The sequence below is a fragment of the Ovis canadensis genome, chromosome 16, assembly GCF_042477335.2.
Source record: "Ovis canadensis isolate MfBH-ARS-UI-01 breed Bighorn chromosome 16, ARS-UI_OviCan_v2, whole genome shotgun sequence".
NCBI lineage: Eukaryota > Metazoa > Chordata > Mammalia > Artiodactyla > Bovidae > Ovis > Ovis canadensis.
Window position 1 is genome coordinate 42,486,682 of NC_091260.1, and position 20,206 is coordinate 42,506,887.

General features: G+C 35.9%; 1 protein-coding gene across 1 annotated transcript in view; it reads left to right on the top strand.

Moving 5' to 3' along the window:
- Window positions 1-20,206, top strand: part of HCN1 (hyperpolarization activated cyclic nucleotide gated potassium channel 1) — a 448,090-nt gene that overhangs the window by 387,250 nt on the left and 40,634 nt on the right. Inside the window, exon 6 of the mRNA XM_069556396.1 lies at window positions 7,526-7,766. Coding sequence (XP_069412497.1) covers window positions 7,526-7,766 — 241 coding nt within the window. The remainder of the gene's footprint in view (window positions 1-7,525; window positions 7,767-20,206) is intronic.

Sequence of the window (20,206 nt, forward strand, 5' to 3'; positions counted from 1 at the left end):
GTAGGGAAAACCAGAGATATCACTGAAGAAACATTTCTTAAAAGGGAGATGTCAACGGTACACATCGACACTGTTTCCTGTAACACAAGACATACCCCCACAAACAATAACAAGAAACTCTGGTCTCCCTCTGTCTTCTTGCAGTCTCTTGCTTTACAGTTCAAAGATCTCAGAATCTATTGATTTACAAAGCCAGTCAGACAGCCAAATTGTTTGAAGTAGCATGTTTTAAAAACTGTGGCAAATCTGATTCACTTTGCTATACAGTAGAAACTAACACACTGTAAATCAACTGTACTTCAACAAAAATTAATTCAAAATAAATAAAAGATAAAAATGATCATAATAATAATAAATGTAAAAGCTGGCAAATTGGAGCATAGATGCCAATATAAAGATCAGCAGATTCAGATCTTTAAAAATAATTGCTTTGGGGAAATAAAAGCAGCCAATTTGTAGCCATCAGCTTGCCACCCCACATGTCAGGTTCTCAACATGTGTAAAGTTCTAATGAAAAAATTTATAGTTTATGGAAGAATCTTCTGGCTTGTAGCAATTGTAGTTATGTTCAAAGGTAAGATGACTTCTTATGAGCTTCCCCAGTGGCTCAGTGGTAAAGAATTGCCTGCAGTGCAAGAGCTATAGGAGACATGACTTTAATCCCTGGGTTGGAAAGATCCCCTCGAGTAGGAAAAGACAAGCCTCTCCAGTATTCTTGCCTAGAAAATCCCATGGACAGAGGAGCCTGGCAGGCTATAGTCCATGGGTCACAAAGAGTCAGATATGACTGGGCACGCATGCAAGATGACTTCTTAGAATTGGTCCGAATACTGAGGGAGCTGGGCTATCCAATAAACCATAGTTTTCCTTGAAATTTTGTGGTCTTTGACATATTATTCAATGTTTTCTATAGAGTAGAGTAGTAATAATACCTAAGGCATAGGATTTTGCGAGGATAAAATAATTTAATACTTGCAGTAGTAGTGGGAAATAGACTCCACTCCTAAAGTAGTGTTAGTCGCTGAGTCATGTCTGACTCTTTGCGAACCCATGGACTGTGACGCACCAGGCTCCTCTGTCCATGGGATTCTCCAGGCAAGAATACTGGAGTGAACTGCCATTCCCTTCTCCAGAGGATTGTCCTGACCCTGGGTTCGAACCCAGGTAACCTGCATTGAAGGCAGATTCTTTACCGTCTGAGCTACAGGGAAAATCCAATACTTGTACAGCTTTGTTTAAATCAATACCTGGAACCAAGAAGAACCCCATAAATATCATCTCTTATTTTTATTGTGTTCATCCTTAAAATTATTTCTGCTTTAAAGAGACCCTTAATATATCCAGTTACTCTGTTTAGATTCTACCTATCCCGGGCCACTGAATTGAAAAAAAAAAAAAAAAAAAAACTAGGACAACATCAGCAGCACCATTTTATAGGATGTTCTAGGTAATAAGGTTTCATTTGATACAGATTTGACTATATGCACTTAGTTGTTTCTAAAGTTCACATAAAAGTCTGAACATTGGATGCCATTTGAATGGCTGTCTAACGTAAGTTCTTAGAAGGAAAACCTTGTGAGCTCCATACAGTCTAAAAATACAGAGTGTGTTGGGTGTAAGAATTTAGCAATGTGGCAGCAACTCTGTTTTGTTAAGATTACTCTATGATTCATTATTGCAATGATGGTAATTATATTTATAGCGACCACGCTTAAAACTTTTTAGAGCTATACTGTGTGAAATAAAATATTGTAGAATGGAGGAGAACAAAATGTTTTACAAAATTTTCCAGAATGATACTTAAAGTTGTCAATAAAGAATTGTAGTGCTAGAAGGAACCTTAAAATACTGCTATTCTTTTTAATAACAAAGGAGATATTGCATAAAGTTTCCCACGGTTACAGAATGTGTGTGATTCCAAAGCACAGATTTATGGTTAAAATAAATCCCTGAAGCAATCTAAATATATCAAAGCCCATTTTTTCTTATTGTCATAAAGTTAAACAAACTAGAAATCAAATTACCAACAATAAAAGATACCATTGAGAATGAAAAGGCAAACCACAGATGGGAAGAAGCTATTTGCACTACATATCCCAACAAAGAGCTCCTGTCAAGAATATAAAAAGAACTCTTTAAATAGAAAACTCAGGGAAAACTATTGACTGGACACTTCACCAAACAAAATATTCATCTGACCAATGAGCCTATGAAAATGTCCATAGCAACATTAATCACTGGCAGAATGTAAAATGAAACCACGTATCTCCTAATAGCTAATGAAAGTGAAAGTATTAGTCAGTCAGTCATGTCTGACTCTTTATGACTCCACAGACTGCAGCCCACCAGGTTCCTCTGTCCATGGAATTTTCCAGGCAAGAATACTGGAGTGAGTTGCCTTCTCTAGGCGATCTCCCCTACCCAGGGATCTAACCCAGGTCTCCCACATTGCAGGCAGATTCTTTACCATCTGAACCATAATGGCTAATGGCTAAAATTAAGAGTTATAAAGTTTATCAAATGATGTAGGGCAACTCAGTGTACTTACTGCTGGTATATGTGAAAAATAATATAATCATTTTAGAAAACTTTGGCGGTATCTACCAAAGTTAAAAACATGATTATCCAATTACCCAGCAGTTCCAACACAAGGTAAATATGCAAGAGAAATCAGTGCATAACGCACTTCAAGAATGTTTATAACAGGCTGATTTTATTAGCCTGAAACTGGAAACAACCCAAGTGTCATGAAAGGTGGATGGAGAAATAAATTGTGACATAGTCATAGAATGAAATACAGCCTGAAATATAAAAAGAACTGCTGCCACACAACAGCATGGATGAATCACACTGACATGATGATGAGCAAAAGAGGGAAGACATTAAAGACTCTGCAGTGTGTGACGCCATTTGTGCGAATTTCAAGTACGACTGCTTATAGTGATATGTCAGAACAGTGAGAACCTCTGGGCTTGATTGGAAAAGGAAAAAAGGAAACCTTCTAAAAATTGTTCTGTACATGGATCCAGGAGGTTATGTAGGTTCATATATATTTTAAAAATTCATCTAAGATCTGTCTATGTTTAAGACGTACACTTTAACAATATCCATATTATAGTTAAAAAATATTCTCAACACTAAAAATTAACCTGAATAATCCTGTTGTACTTTAGCAAAATATTGGGATGGACTGCTGAAAAAGAAAGGCTTTTGTATCTTAAACTGACATGGCAAAGTAAGATCAAATGTAGGATTCTTCATTGTCATTGTCTTGTTATATTATGCTGTGTTTTCAATATATAAAAGTTGATTTATTTGGAATTTTAAAAAGAGTTGTGTGTTTCCCTCTACTTTTTAACTTACTCAGGTATTTATTTATATATGTACATATACATATGTATGAAAAAAAAAATGAAGTCGCTCAGTTGTGTCCGACTCTTTGCAACCCCATGGACTGTAGCCTATCAGGCTCCTCCGTCCATGGGATTTTCCAGGCAAGAGTGCTGGAGTGGATTGCCATTTCCTTCTCCAGGGGATCTTCCCAACCCAGGAATCGAACCCTGGTCTCCCACATTGCAGGCAGACGCTTTACCGTCTGACCAGGGAAGCCCATAAATATGCATAAATGTATGTATATATGTATATTTTGGGATTCCCTGGTGGCTCAGACAGTAAAGAATCTGCCTGCAATTCAGGAGACCCAGCTTCAATTCCTGGAATGGGAAGATCCCCTGGAGAAGGGAATGGCTACCCACTCCATTATTCTTACCTGGAGAGTCCCATGGACAGAGGAATCTGGTGGCTACAGCTCATAGAGTCACAAAGAGTCAGACAAGATTGAGTAACTAACTCTCACTTTTTTTTTTTTTTTTCAGGCTCATATTTATCTGACACTTTGAGGTTAAACCAATTATTTGTTTTGTTACTCAAGTTGTTACAGCACTGGCTTGATAGCTCTTTTAGTTGGCCTCTTTGAAATATCCTTTTCATTGTGTGGGCTTCTTGTTGATGTTTTTGCTTGTTTCTTTATTTGTTTTCTAGCACTCCCATACTATCTGGTATGATACGATTCTTGAGGAAGAAATAATTTTACTTTCTTAAGTTATGAAGTAAACTTAGTAATCTGGAGTACTTTATTATCAAGCTCAGGGCCATGTGTCTGATTCCCTGGTGGCTTACCTGGTGGCTCAGTTGGTAAAGAATCTGCTTGTAATGCAGGAGACCTGCATTTGATCCTTGTGTGAGGAAGATCCCCTGGTGAAGGGAATGGCAACCCAGTATTCTTGGTTGGAGAATTCCATGGACAGAGGAATCGCTGAGATAGCACAAAAGAGGAATCACTGAGATAGATAAAGCCTGGCGGTCTACAGTCCATGGAATCACAAAGAGTTGTACATGACTGAACAACTAACACTTTCACTTTCACTGGTGGCTCAGATGGTAAAGAATCTTCCTGCAATGCGGGAGACCCAAGTTTGATCCCTGGGTTGCGAATATGCTCTGTAGAAGGGAATGGCTACTCACTCCATTGCCTGGAAAATTCCATGGACAGAGGAGACTGGTGGGTCCATGGGGTCACACTTTATTATCTCAAGGTCAGGGCCATATGTCTGATTCCCTTAGGGAGAGAATGTTCCTCAATGTATTGTGTACAGACAGTACTCCTAACTCAAGCCAGACATGTCACTAAAAACCCTCATTAGAACAACTGCCATAAGGAATCTGGATGGAGAGTAGAGATATTAATAACTTTACTGTGTTTTATTTAAGTGAATGTGCTATAAGGACCTGTGATTAAAGAGGAGGAGTGTTAAAAGTTTTGTTTTACTAATAGAAAGATATTAATAACTTAGCTAAATATGTTCTAAGAAAATGTGCTATAAAGAAATATGATTGATGGAGAAGAGCTTTTAAAAACTTTGCTAACCTCAAGAATCACTTGATTGTTTCCATTAAACTGAAAGTCAATTAGGTGTGTCTGACTCTCTGCAACCCCATGGACTGTAGTCCATGGAATTCTCCAGGCCAGAATTCTGGAGTGGGTAGCCTATCCCTTCTCCAGGGAATCTTCCCAACCCAGGAATCAAACCGGGGTCTTGTGCATTGCAGGAGGATTCTTTACCAGTTGAGCTACCAGGGAAGTCCATTAAACTATATGCTCTCGAAGCAAGCAGACTTCATGGGAAGAGGAAGAGCTTTTCAATGCCAATAACTTTCTGTCCCATTATGTCTTTTGCTCTCCAAGTTCTATTAGAATTTACAGTTTAGATCAGAAAGAATTCACAAGGAGGTAAAAGTTCCACAGAGAGAAAATGAATGGATTCCTTCAAATTAACAATAATATGAAATTATTTTCACAGTAATATGATCAAGGCAGCTCCAGTGGTGGACCTGAATATGTGATGCATCATAGAAAAGAATTACCCATGTAAATAAAGACCAGTTTAATTTCTTATAAAATATGCTTTCAATCATTTTCTAAAATAAAAGTGAGAAAACAATGAAGAGAAAAATCTGTATCCTTCAAATCAAAGAATATAGATGAAAAGATTATTTTATTATTTTGTTTGAAAGCTTATTTTCTCTGCAACCTGGCTTATTTTCAATTTCCTTCTATGTCATTTTACACATAATATCATTAACTTTCAAACAAGCAATCTGATCATTTTAATAATATATTTCTGTCTCTTTTTAATTCATGTGGTTACCTTGGGTACCTTGAATGGTTCACCTTTATCTTCATGTGTTTTTTTGTGTGGAAGATCCAATATTTTGAATAGTGAAAAACCACATTTTTATATACATAAGGCTTGTTTCTCAAACTATTGACTTGAGAAAGCATTTTAAGAATTTTAAATAGCCACTTCCCAATAGGAATATAAACCAAGTTTTGTGAGTACTTTGTTTTCCAGTGCCCAAACCCCGTCTTCCTCCTTTCCATTTTAGCCCCTTTCCTTCCTTCCTTTCTTCTTTTTTATCCCTTCCTTCTGTCTACTCATACATTATGCATATAGATTGAACACTTACTGTGTGCTGAACTTACTGTAGTCCCCCACTCCAACCACAGGTCTTCACACCAGTTAAAATTGATCACAAATGCCCCTAGATATAGCCACCCAAATGTCTACTGTGCATTATAGAGCTTGGATGATGCTGTACCAAGTACCACATGTAATACCCTTCTCTTGTTTTTGTCTTTATGTTCACTTTCTGGTTATTGCTGCTGATTTTTAAATATTTAACTAGTTCCCATGAAACTCCACTATTAGAGATACTTATCTGCTTTGCTGAATTCACAGCATATTGTTGAGGATGAAACACTTTCTTTTCCATGTTGGACTCAAAATTCTGTGCCTTCTGCATCAACTGGAATTTTTTAACTATCCTGGAATATTAAATATCAAATTATTTTATGAAGAAGATTGAGGAAAGTTTCTTTCCCCATATTGGAATCTAGAAGTTTGTCTTCCCAAAGCAGGAATTCAGATCTCCTTCCCTTTTAATACCTCTGAATCTTTTTGCCCTTCTTCCATCTCTTGGCAGAGGTGACTTTGCTTTATATGTCTCTTAAGCATGCTCACAAATTCAGGTCCAACCCTGTTCTTTGGGGTGGGGGGCAGGAAGCTTTGGAGAAGGTATTTCTAAAAAATGGCATTGAAGTGAAATTTAGATTCCCATTGTTTATTCTGTTCCATATCTAACTTTCAGCATTAAAACTGGTTGGTCCCATATCCTTGTTTTGGTTCATAGTGATAGCACTGTGTCTAATCTGGTGTATAAATCTCCTAATTTAGAACTGACCCGATCCCATAAAGAAAGCAATTTAGAAAAAGGAAAATATGGCCTCTGTCCAGTCCAAAACTTCCAATGATAACCCAGGAGGTTTTGAAAGGGTAATTTTCTGATCTAACCCAGAAACAAATTGAATTTATAATTATAGATTATAGTCAAATTAGAGTCTCCTTTGTGTAATGTGAACAATATCAAGTCTCCTTCCCATAATATGAATGACATTAACAAAAAACATCAGAATGCTGTTGGCATTTTGTTGGCAGCTGGGCTCTTGTTTCAGAATTCCAGTCAGTAGGTACAAATTAGATTGTTCAACACAATGGACCACAGAGGCAGTAACATCAAGGTTAATAGGAAGTGATGTGGTTTCTTTTCTTCATAAAAAGATAAAAGGGAGACTAAAACCCTTCCACATTTTAATTCTAATTTTGTATAAAGAATGATAAAAGAATAGGAAGTTATAAAAGGTGAACTTGTATATATTTAATTAGTGTTTATTGATGTTTAATACATGCCTATATGACTCTACATACTAGGAATACAACATTTCAACTCAATAATAAAACATAATCCCTGACTTTGGAGAAATATGTGGATTATTAGAATTTATGTATTTTTGTTTCTTAATTTAAATTACAATGTTATGCCATATAGAGATCTTAATTTCAGCACCTGTTTTGCTTCTTGATATGATTAATCTCTCTTAATTTTTGTTTACTCTTGCCCTCTTTAGGAGATAGTCAACTTCAACTGCCGAAAACTAGTGGCTACAATGCCTCTTTTTGCTAATGCGGATCCTAATTTCGTGACCGCCATGCTGAGCAAGTTGAGATTTGAGGTGTTTCAACCTGGAGATTATATCATACGAGAAGGAGCTGTGGGTAAAAAAATGTATTTCATTCAACATGGTGTTGCTGGTGTCATCACAAAATCCAGTAAAGAAATGAAGCTGACAGATGGCTCATACTTTGGAGGTTAGTAAAAAAGAAAATGTAACTCAGATGAAATCTAATTTGCTTACAATATGTATCTTTATCAGAATTTTGGAGATGTCAGAATGTTGATTTATTGGGTTTGAATGTGGACTTGTATTTGAATTCTGATAAAAGTGTCTATAGTGTGTCGACCGAAAAAAATGCATAACCTAAAAGTTGAGAATTATGTTTTATTTGGCAGACAAAACTGAGGACTTAAGCCCAGGACACAGTATCTCAGATAACTCTGAGAGACTGCTCCAAGAGGTAAGGGAGGAGCCAGGGTATATAGCAGTTTTTGCAACAAAGACCAGGTAGTTGAAACATGGAATGATTACTGTTGGTTAGAGAAAACCAGATATCTCAAATTAAAGAATTTAGTGCTTTTCTTTGTATTGAAAGATGCAAGAGTCTGGGCTCATTGAAATTGTTCTTTTGATATGCACTTCAGTTATCTGGGGCTGGTATCTGTGCTTTCTCATCCTTAGTATCCTCTGAGTGCATCATCTGGGGTGGCTGCAGTGGTTGACTGGTAGGTGGTGGGCATCCTGTTTCTCTCCTCAGTTTGCTCTGGGCTCACCATTGGGTGGCTGTAATGTGATTGATTGATGGCTGAACATCATTTGTTTACTGATAAGGCAGGCAACATTTTTCATTGAAAACTGGTATGTTTTCACATCTCGGTGTCACGTGTCCAGTGCATATGCACTTACTATTGTATTAGTTAGAATATCGCTTCAGCCTCTTAAACCAGAACCAAATAATAGTGGCTTAAGCAGATAGAAGGTATGCTTTTCTCTCACACAGAAGTCCCAAGAGGGTTTAATGACTCTCTCCAAGACAGTTTTTAGGCATGCAGATTTTATTTATTTTGCTGGTCTGCCATCCTCTAGAATATTTTCCTTATTTATACAAGACAAATTGATTCCTCTCCACAATATGGACCACAGGAAGGGAGAATGGGGCAGAGGAATTGAAGAATGAGCAGTTTCTTTTTAGATGTGTGCCCAGAATAGCCAACTTCACCTCTATTCACACACGATTGGCCAGAATTTACTTAAAAGAGTACCTCTAGGTATAAGGAAGGCTGGGGAATATAGCTTCTAGTTGTGTGATATATTACTCAGGGATTTCTAGAAAAATGGATTATATATATATCTCCTATTGTGTGTGTGTATATATATACACGCATACAGAAAGGGAGATTTATTATGAGAAACTGACTCATGAGTATGGAGGCTGACAAATATTATGATCTGCATGGGAAACTGAAGAACAGTAAAATGGGTGATTAAATTCAGTCTGATGTAAATCCAATCTGAAGGTAGATGAGTTGAGATGTTAGCTCAAGCAATGCAATAGGAAAAAATATTTGTCTCCCCTTCTTTTTTTTTTTTTTCTCTCTATTCAGCCCCCAGTGGATTTGGAGTATACCTACCCTAAAGAGGTCAGACTACTGAGTCACCTGACTGAAATACTAATCTCATCTAGGAACACCCTCATAGACATATCCCAAATTATATATTTCTGGGCATCCTGTGACAAGTCAAATTGACACATAAATTAACCATCACAAGGGGCTATTTGCCTTGCTAAAAATCCTGACATTTTGAGTTGTTTCCAGCTTTTTACTGTAATAAGGTATATATTTGTGCAAATGTACAAAACTTGCCTATGAGTTGATTTACTGGGCCAAAGTCTATGCATACCTTTAAGTTGAAAAAAACATCAAATAATTGTTTTGATGAAGCTACCAATTTCTACATTGCTTTGCCCATTAATTTTTACATTTTTCCTAATAAGTAAAATTGGCATCCCCTTATTATTTACTTTGTACTTCCATTAGTAACAGTGATACTAAGGCATTTCTTCATAGATATGGCTTATTTTATTTGATTTTTATTGCAATTTTTGCATTTTTAATGTGTTGTTTGTCTTCTTAAAGCAAATTTACAGAAATGTCCCTAACGTATTTTTGATATACCATAACTGTTTTCTCCATAATTTTTACTTCTTTTTAAACTTTCTAATTTTTTGTTTTGTCATGCTGATTTTCATTATTGTCTATTCGATTTGAATCTTAGAGCATTTGTGTTTCTACAGTGGGTTTTTTTGCACTGCAAAATTATGAAAATATTTTCCGTATTTACTTCTATTTTATTTAGTTTCACTACATTGTTATTACAATTTTAACTTGTTAGAACAAGTGAGAGGGAGTGACTATTAATGTCTCTTAGTGCCAGTTCTGATTTAACATTAAAGACAATGATTAATACTACAGTGTCCGACATTGGCAAGTGTAATAGTTAAATATTACTCAACAGTAAGAAACTGAAATGTTTTCTTTAGAAAAAGTCAGGAAATCTGCCTTAACATATCAGGTTTATTCTACAAGACAAATTCAAGTGAAACTTTTTGTTATCATGAGTGAGGTATTCATAAATGGTTCTTATTACTTTATATTAATTCTTCACAGACTTTATAATATGCCTTTAGAAGTTTTCTCTGTCAGAATTAATGTCTCCCAACTCTGTGTCTCCATACTACTTCTCACAGCTTTCTAGTCCTGACTTCTTTCTGCCTCATACTGAACACTGTAGTTAGTTACCTGTCTTCCTTCTGATATTAGATGGCAAAAATGTGTGCATTAGAATCACTGAAGAAGCTGTAAGTTCAGCCTCTGCCTATTAAGATTCTAATTCAATAAATCCAGACTAGGGATAATATTTTATTTGTTTGTTCAATTAGTTAATAAATAACCAGTATATTTGAGCCCCTGAAAATCAGTAAAAAGAAAGTATTCAAATCAAATTAGTGATGTTGGCTAATCTGAAAACTAGGCAATATATTCATTTTATTTTAAAATAATGATTATAAAAGCAACAATAATATGATGAGTTTAAGAAGTTTTCTTCAATAACAGCTATAAAATTTATTGGGAAAAGTTTTAATTTTATTAAATGCTTTTTTGGAATATATCAAATTAACCATAGGTATGAAAAGTGAAAGTCACTCAGTTGTGTCCTACTCTTTGCAACCTCATGGACTGTACACTCCATGGAATTCTCTAGGCCAGAATACTGGAGTGGGTAGCCATTCCCTTCTCCAGGGGATCTTCCCAACCCAGGGATCAACCCAGGTCTCCAGCATTGCAGGGAGATTCTTTAGCAGCTGAGCCACCAGGGAAGCCCAAAATAACCATAAGGCTCTCATTCATTAACCTATTGCAACTGAGTAAAACCTATCAGCTCAAAATATTTGGCCAGTTTTTGGTTAACACAATGATTAGCGTCTTTGACTTTTTCCCCATTCATTAAGGATGATTTTTCATTCTTCATCTTTCCCTTTCTTCCCACTCTTCTTCCTTGTCATGATTCTAATTGCATCAGTCCCTTACTCTTGTGCCGATTATGCTAAGAAAAAAGAGGAAATTAGGGAAAGCTAAGAACTTTGAAAAAAATCTACTTTAGTAAGCTCAGAGAATTAGTGTTCACATGTAGGAAAAGTAGAAATTAAAAGTTGATGAAAATAAATAAAAGCTGGTAGTAAAAAATAAAAATACAATCCAGCTTTGGGGGAAAGTGGTTTGGGGGAAAAGGTTTTTGAGGTAATTAATGGAAGTGTGACAAGTACATAAAAGTTTAGAAAGGGATTTCTGAAAATTGTTATTACGCATTAAGAATGTGTGTGCTCAGTCACACAGTCATGTCCAACTCTACACCCACATGGATTGTAGTTCTCCAAGCTCCTCTGTCCATGGGGTTTTCCAGGCAAGAGTACTGAAGCAGATTACCATTTCCTCTTAAGGGGATCTTTCCCACCCAGGGATCAAACCCAGGTCTCCTGTATCTTCTGCATTAGAAAAAAGGATTCTTTACCACTGAAACACCTGTATTTCCTCATATGTGTTTAATCTCCACTCAATCTCTATGCCTTTTTTCTCCCTAATTTTTTTTTTGGGGGGGGGTTTCTTAACTTTTTTCAGAGCTACTTAAATATTTGTTATTTTTGTGGTATCTTCAAAGAAGCAGTTTTTATTTTTGCTTTTCACTTCACTAACTTTTGTATTTTTTATGTATAAAATCTGTTCTTTCATTTTACTTTTTACTTTAGTTTTACTTCTTTTAGCTTCTTGAGTTTAAAAGCTAGTATATTTATTTTGAACTACTCTTCATCTTTGATGACTGCAATTTATAGTACACATAAGTCTGTCTATACTGCTTTGGTTAAATTCCACTGCATTTTTAATACAGTGATTCAATATTACTTTGTAAAAATAGGTTGCACTTTCCATCTGGATTCATTGTATAGTACATGAGTTATCTTTTATTTCAATTCTCTTAAAAAATTTTAAATGGAAACATTTGGGGATGGAATGGTGGAGAGAAAAAAGCACATATAATGTTTGAATAGGAGAATTACAGAATATCAAAGATGTTAAATAAATTATATTGACAATAAGTAATGTGTAAGAAAGATAAGATTAAATGAGATTTATTTTAAAAGAGGAATGAGGTGATCTTCAATTATTAAACCTAGTTATAACTATCAAAATGTAATTATACATAAAATAAAATTTTTCTCCATCCTGTTTCTAAATTTCTTGACATAAATGATCATCTTTAAATATAGTTTTACAAAATTACTGATGAAGTTATCCCTCATTTTAAACATTTAACAAATATTTCACCTATAGTTTATTCCTGTAAAACAAATATCTACTTATTCAATCCAACTCACCTCAATAAGAAATTCTCCAAAATAGTGATTGGTTTGGGTTCAGTGCTTTTAGTGTCATTCATATTTTCATCATGGTGATTTGAAATGGCTATTAGTGGGCCTGTCCTTCGGTGGACAGTTTATGGAAAAAAGTAGGTCTGCATTACTTTCAGTTATTTTACACATACAATGGATATTTGTTCAATTTAAACACCATATAAAATAAAGATAGGCTGTTAGAATCTAATGATAAGAACTGTACTTATTTAACATGTAAGAGTTTAAAATTTATACCCTTTAAGTATCTACTATGAAATTTTGAAAGTGATAGAGCGTACTTTTGTAGTATATTAATTTTATATGTTGCATCAGCTGAACATGGCAAGTTCACAGTATTTTTTAAGCAGAAGAGCCTGAGATCAACTTCGTTATGTTCTTTCCACTCTTCCAAAGTGTCTTAGGTGAGTAAGCATAATCAATGCATAGAAAACACCCCAACTAAATGACAAGCAAAATAGTGAGATATGGAGACATTCCAAGATCGAATTTAGAATTTCGTGTTCTGTACCTAACTTCTTAACTTGATTTATTTCTACAATAATACAGGACTGTTTCTAGACATACATATATGTCCAGAGAGGTTAACTTCATTAAAATATCCAATAATGTATCTCTGTATCCATAGTTTGTGATTTTAAACAAAAGCTTTTTTTCTAATATAATGTTTCATTATTAATATTTCTGTCCACTCACCTTGTAGTGGTTGTCTCTCCACACCAAGTGTTTTAATTGATTCAATCCCTCGACTTTACATCTTTCAGGATGTTTGTCTCATAGGTTCTTACTATAATATAGTGAAGTTAAATGAAGTGAAATTCACTCAGCCGTGTCCAACTCTTTGTGGATACTCCATGGGATTCTCCAGGCCAGAATACTGGAGTGGGTAGCCTTTTCTTTCTCCAGGGGATCTTCCCAACCCAGGGATCAAACCCAGGTCTCCCGCATTGCAGGTGGATTCTTTACCAGCTGAGCCACCAGGGAAGCCCCCCAAAAGTGGTGTATAATAAACCTACCAGAAAGAAAATTCTTCCCATGATGGTTGCCATGATAAATCATTTGGTATTGAATGCTATTTAATCATGTCTAACATTTTGACAGCCTCAAGGAGACTGTCAGCCACTTTATATAGCTAAAGTGCATATTTATGATTTTTATGCCCAAAATGCATTTGGCCAGATTACAATGATCTGGCATTTTTTAAATGTAGAGCTGCAGGTTTGAAAAACCACAGGCTATCCCTGTCGTGGTGATTATTCATTGTTTGTAAGAGGACTAAAAACATCTGCCAATGTGCAGTTTACAGTTTACTCCATTTCTAGTCCATTGTACATTTCTAAAAGCTGACTGATTTTCTAGGAGATGTGAGGAATCTGTTGATAATAAAGTTACAATTTGATCAGTTCAATATTAATTTAACTATTATAAACATTCTCGCAAAATATAAGGAAGATGAGGTGGGAGCAGAGAAAAACCATCAATCTTCTTCAAGATTTTTTATTTTGTTTTGTTTTCCTTTGCTTCCTCATTCATTCTCTTCTTAGGTCAGGTAAATGAAATATTTGATTCTATGATAAGAAGACAACTCCACTGGATTTTTTGTAGGTTGTATCCCACCTAGAAACACCAGGTAATGTACAACCACAGGATGAATCTTTGCTAAATCACTGAGTTGAGAGAGGTGTTAATCCCCATCTAAATCTTCACCTTCTAGTTCTTCAATTCAGTACTGTCATGTATAAATATATCAATGCATGATAAAGGATTATATCCATATGTCTGAGACACTTACGAAAATCAGGATGAACATTAAGACATTTTACTTTGAAGTCATCTTGTCTTTCCCTCTTTAATAAAAGAGACAAAGAAGCAGAGGTTAAAGAGAAGGAAAAGGAAAAAACAAAAACGTCCTTATTACAGTTCTGGATCTTCTCATATTCCTGTGATTGTTCACAAGTCACCACTTTTGAAGTATTTATAATTAGAGAGGCCAGGCCGTATCTTGTGGTAGTGGTTTAGTCACTAAGTCGTGTCCGACTCTTGCGATCCCGTGGAAGAACCTAGTCAAATAATAAACGACCCAATCAAAAAATGGTCCAAAGAACTAAATAGACATTTCTCCAAAGAAGACATACGGATGGCTAACAAACACATGAAAAGATGCTCAACATCACTCATTATTAGAGAAATGCAAATCAAAACCACAATGAGGTACCACTTCACACCAGTCAGAATGGCTGCGATCCAAAAATCTGCAAGCAATAAATGCTGGAGAGGGTGTGGAGAAAAGGGAACCCTCCTACACTGTTGGTGGGAATGCAAACTAGTACAGCCACTATGGAGAACAGTGTGGAGATTCCTTAAAAAATTGCAAATAGAACTACCTTATGACCCAGCAATCCCACTGCTGGGCATACACACCGAGGAAACCAGAATAGAAAGAGACACATGTACCCCAATGTTCATCGCAGCACTGTTTATAATAGCCAGGACATGGAAACAACCTAGATGTCCATCAGCAGATGAATGGATAAGAAAGCTGTGGTACATATACACAATGGAGTATTACTCAGCCGTTAAAAAGAATTCATTTGAATCAGTTCTGATGAGATGGATGAAACTGGAGCCAATTATACAGAGTGAAGTAAGCCAGAAAGAAAAACTCCAATACAGTATACTAACACATATATATGGAATTTAGGAAGATGGCAATGACGACCCTGTATGCAAGACAGGAATAAAGACACAGATGTGTATAACGAACTTTTGGACTCAGAGGGAGAGGGAGAGGGTGGGATGATTTGGGAGAATGGGAATTCTAACATGTATACTATCATGTAAGAACTGAATCGCCAGTCCATGTCTGACGTAGGGTGCAGCATGCTTGGGGCTGGTGCATGGGGATGACCCAGAGAGATGTTGTAGGGAGGGAGGCGGGAGGGGGGTCATGTTTGGGAACGCATGTAAGAATTAAAGATTTTAAAATTAAAAAAAAAATTAAAAAAAAAAAAACTCCTTAAGGCAAATGTACTTTCTAATTCTAATTTCTAGTGTGTCATTCTAATTCATGTACTTAATTTCTAAAATGTGCCTCTACCTAGCTCCCAAGTTCCAAAAACTGGGGTAATTGATTTTAGTGAAAAGTATGGGGTTCTGTTGCAAGGTAAAACAAATCTAGCAGGTTATGATTCACTATAGAATGTACAATTGATTGGACTGTTTTGACATATCATTCTCTTGAAAACAAAAATTGTGACGTTTTCATTACCAGTTTTCTTTGGTATGCATATTTTACTTGCATTATTCGTATTTGCATTTTACTTGTGTTATTCAAATGCTACCTTCTGTAACAGTAATATCGGTATATGCTATTAAGGGAATGTCTGATAATAAAGAACAAATGGAAGATTTTTTTTTCACTTTGCATGCGTAGCTCAAAGGTAGAAATAAGCAGGGCTTTCCATCAAGCATAACTGGAGGAAAAAGGTTTTTAGGCAGAATATACATCATCAATAAGGATAGTCTTAAGAAAGAACTATATCCTGGACTGATTTTTTTCTTCTTTCTTTTAAAGAGAAATCTGTTTTAAAAATTATTTTGTTTATTTATTTTTGGGTGTGCTGGGTCTTAGTTGCTATGAAGGCTTTTCTCTAGTTGCAGTGAGCTGGGCCTACTTTGTAGTTGCTGAGCAAAGGCTTCTCATCTCAGTGTCTTCTCTTGTGGTGGAGCATGGGTTCTAAGGCACACAGGCTTTAATAGCTGCAGTGTGGGCTCAGTAGTTGTGACTCCTGGGTTCTAGAGCACAGGGTCATTAATTGTAGTACTCGGGCTTAGTTGCCCTGCTTGGCATATGGGATCTTTCTGGATCAGGGACCAAACCTATGTCTCCTGCATTGGCAGGTGGAGTCTTTACCACTGAGCACCAGCAAAGCTCTCATGTTTTCTTTAAGGGTTCTCCTTAAAGTAAGCATGCATTAGTGAATTGAGAGTGACCAATAGGCCTCTTATTTTGAAGCACAACATTTCCCATTCATGCCTGTTTCCCAGGATTCTGGAGAGGAAACTCCAGACCTATATACTCTTTGTGTTTTCATCCTTTTGCAGCTATTCCTCTTTTAGGAAGGCTCACCTGAATTATGCCCCTTGCCCTTTGGATGAAAAAGAAGAATATCCAAATTTTTAAACAAAATCTCCATAACTGTATACAACCTGGCCCAGTTTATTTTCCTAATCTCAAAGCATATCTTCCCCTCTAGATATCCTTAAATCAAACTTGATTTATCCTTAAATCAAGGCTGCTAGCTCTTACATTAGCAAAGAATAAAAGTTGCCTTTGTAAAGATTAATCTCTTTAGTTTAAAAAAAAAAAGAAAAATAAAACAAAAAACCCTGTCTATTCTTTAGGCTGACACTTTGCTTCCCATATGAAGACATTACTGAAATGTAATATTTTTTTTGCTCTCCCCTGCGCAGATTTTTTTTTCTTTCTGCTTTCCTACCACTTAACCTATTATTGAACTGTTTTTTGTTATAATTTACATGTCAGTCTTCTATAATGGATTATGAAATTTCTGAGCTTTGACACAATGACTTTTTCCAGTTTAAATCTGCAACACCAAAGAATAGTGCTTGAATTCTTACACAGACTCAAGGACAACTCATAAAATGAGTCAATGAATGAATGGATGAACAGATATATTTTCCCTCATCGCTACTCCTTATTCTATCGCTTCTGTTTTCTTTCCAGCTCTAAAATTAAAAAAGCAACCAAACATCCCATTCACTTCAGTACTATACTGTGCTAAACTCTTAATCTTTATGTCAAGACAGGAAACTAATACAAGTAATAATGATAAATTATAAACTACACTAAATGAAACACAAAGATTTCTGAGAAGCTCAGTACTAATATTTGAATTACCTTCTATCTAATTTTAAATGAATCTCACTACATTAAGAATCAAATAATACGGTTCTAGAATTTCAAACAAACAGAATCTAGAGTAGTGCCATCCACTAGCACTTTCTGTGGTGATGGAAATATTCTTTACTTAATACTGCTCAAACACTAGCCATATGCAGCTATTGAGCATTTGATGCTAGTGTGACTGAGTAATTGAATGTTTAATGTCATTCTATTGCAGTTATTTTAGATTAAATGTAAATAGCCACATGTGGCTAGTGCCTGCCATACTGGATAAAACTATTCTAGATTGCTGTAAAAATAGGGTGAGAGGACCTCATCAGGCCCTCTGTTGCAGTACCAGGACCTTGTCAAGCATGGTGACTCAAATGCCTCAGAGCCTGCAGGTACAGGAAAGCAATGAAGGGAACCCAGTGTGATGTGAACATTAGAACAAACATGGTGACTGATAGCAGCCAATGCTGTGTCTTGGAGTCAAGGAGACACAAGGATTGGCTCTTCTAAACCCAGATGAGAGTGATGGCAGCTACCTAGGTCTCCCCCATGACCCTCACTCATTAAATATTTGTGACATTGAATCTAATTTTGAAGTCATCTTTAATTGAATAATATTTTATATCATGATGTCAGTGATCAAGTTTTTAATAAATGATCTTTATTTATATTTCCTTTCAATTTTTCAAATGTAAAATTATGACTGCTCTTTTTTTCTCCTGTAAGTTTTTAACAGAAGTCATAAATGTAGCTTTACTTAGTGCTGAATAGAGAAGCTAGATTCCTTCTTGGCTGCTTCTTTTAATGCCCTTGGTTTTGTTCTTTGATTTTGCTCTCCAGCCTCACATTTAGCTTTCAGAGCCTCAGTACAAGATTGCTGACTAAGATTTTCTTGCCCTACTTCAGTAGATCTGCTCATCCCCTGTCACAGGCAGGTGCGATGAATGAGCTAACATTAGTAAAGTACTTTGAGTTCTGTGGATGAAAGTTGTGCAAACTATTATTCTGTTGTGACACTTTCTTTGAGGATCATTATCATACTTCATCATACTTCATCATACTTGTGGAATCTCAGCACAAAAAGGAGGAAGAAGTGTGTTTTTGAGTAGGCACACTTCAGTAAAGTATAAAAGCATAGCAATTGCATGGGAAGGGTGGAGGTTCGATTTTTATTTTTAATATTAGCTTGTTTCCCTCTCGCATTTTCTATTCTATACTATCAGCCTGGAGTGGGATAAGGTGAAGTAAGACCATCTTTCTGTGGAAAATATGTGTTACCTTTTGAAACATTGATTATACATTTGAAAGTAATTAAAACTTTTATAATGCTACCAAAGTTACATTTTTATCCTATAAAAGAGTTAACAGGTGTGCATATAAAACAGGGCAGGCTCTTTACCATAATATAGTATTTTAGTATAAGACATAGTTAAGGTCTTATTTGATAAATGCCCCCAACCTGTAGTGTTTATGGCCTTAAAAAATTCACTCTCTGAACAGGTTCATTTGGAGTGATGTCCTGTGGTGAGTTTATGTGCATAATTCCTGGTAGACAGATGGATAGTTTCTCACTGTGTCCTCATTTCAACTCTATCTCTAGTATGCTCCTTGTCCATGTCCACTTAAGCTGATAACAAAGGCTTTTTATTCTGTGCCCAGGTTTTACTTACTCTTAAGTTTAGATCCTGCCTTCAAATCTGAAGGTCCATATCACTGAAACTATGCAACTTCACAGTGGCATGCCTTATTGAACCTTGTACCATGTGCCATTTAAAAGATTATGTCTGAGTGGCTTAAGCATATTTTATTGCATGGTTGTTCTACTCTCATAATATTGCAAATTAAATTAACAAATTCTATCTTTAGGAACAAAACTGTAAGAGGATTAGCAAGCAACATGATATGGCAGAGAACTCAGCATCCACAGAGTCAGGAACCAATCCCATCTCTGTTAATAAGACCCCAACCCAGCTGCATGTCCCCAGGCAGTCTGTTTGACATTTTAGGGCTTAGGTTCATCATCTATAAAAGGAGACTATTTAAATAGACACTATCTGCACTTTTCCGGGTCTATGATGCTGTTGGAATGGGACTTGTGGGGACATATTCTCTTTTGCCAGTGTGCTGTTTTAATACTTTTCTGAGTATTTGAAATGTCTTCCTGCTTATTCTAGAGTTCACAACTTTTTTGAAGTATTACCATTGAGGATATTTTCTAGGATAAGATCCCAGCATTGAAAAAAATGGAGGGAGGTGATATTTGTGATGACTCATGTTCTAGTGGATGAAAATTAACTACAACTCTTTTTCATGAGTAGTGAAAAATAGAAAGTGTCAGGGGCTGGTTGTGAAGTTCTTTGAAATGTGACAGAAGGATGCTGCTTAAGGAGTGTAGGCGTTAGAGTTAGATCTTGAGATGCTATTGGGTTTTGAGAAAGTCACTGATCTCCTCTATGCCCCTGTTTCCAAATTGGTAACATCAGTATAATAATAACTTTTACCTTATTAGGCTTGCTTAGAGGACTAAATGACTTAACATATACAAAATGCTTATAGATTTGTGCTATGATGATAGGTAGTAACAGAAGCCATCGGCTGGCATCAAATAGAGCAACAGACACATGTGTAAAACATTACTGAGGTATTCTTGAATCAGTGCTCATGTTGAGTTAACAGAGAATCTAATAATCAATTTGTATATTCTCCTGAGTCACTGTTAGTCTTAATGCAATAGCAATTAAATTTA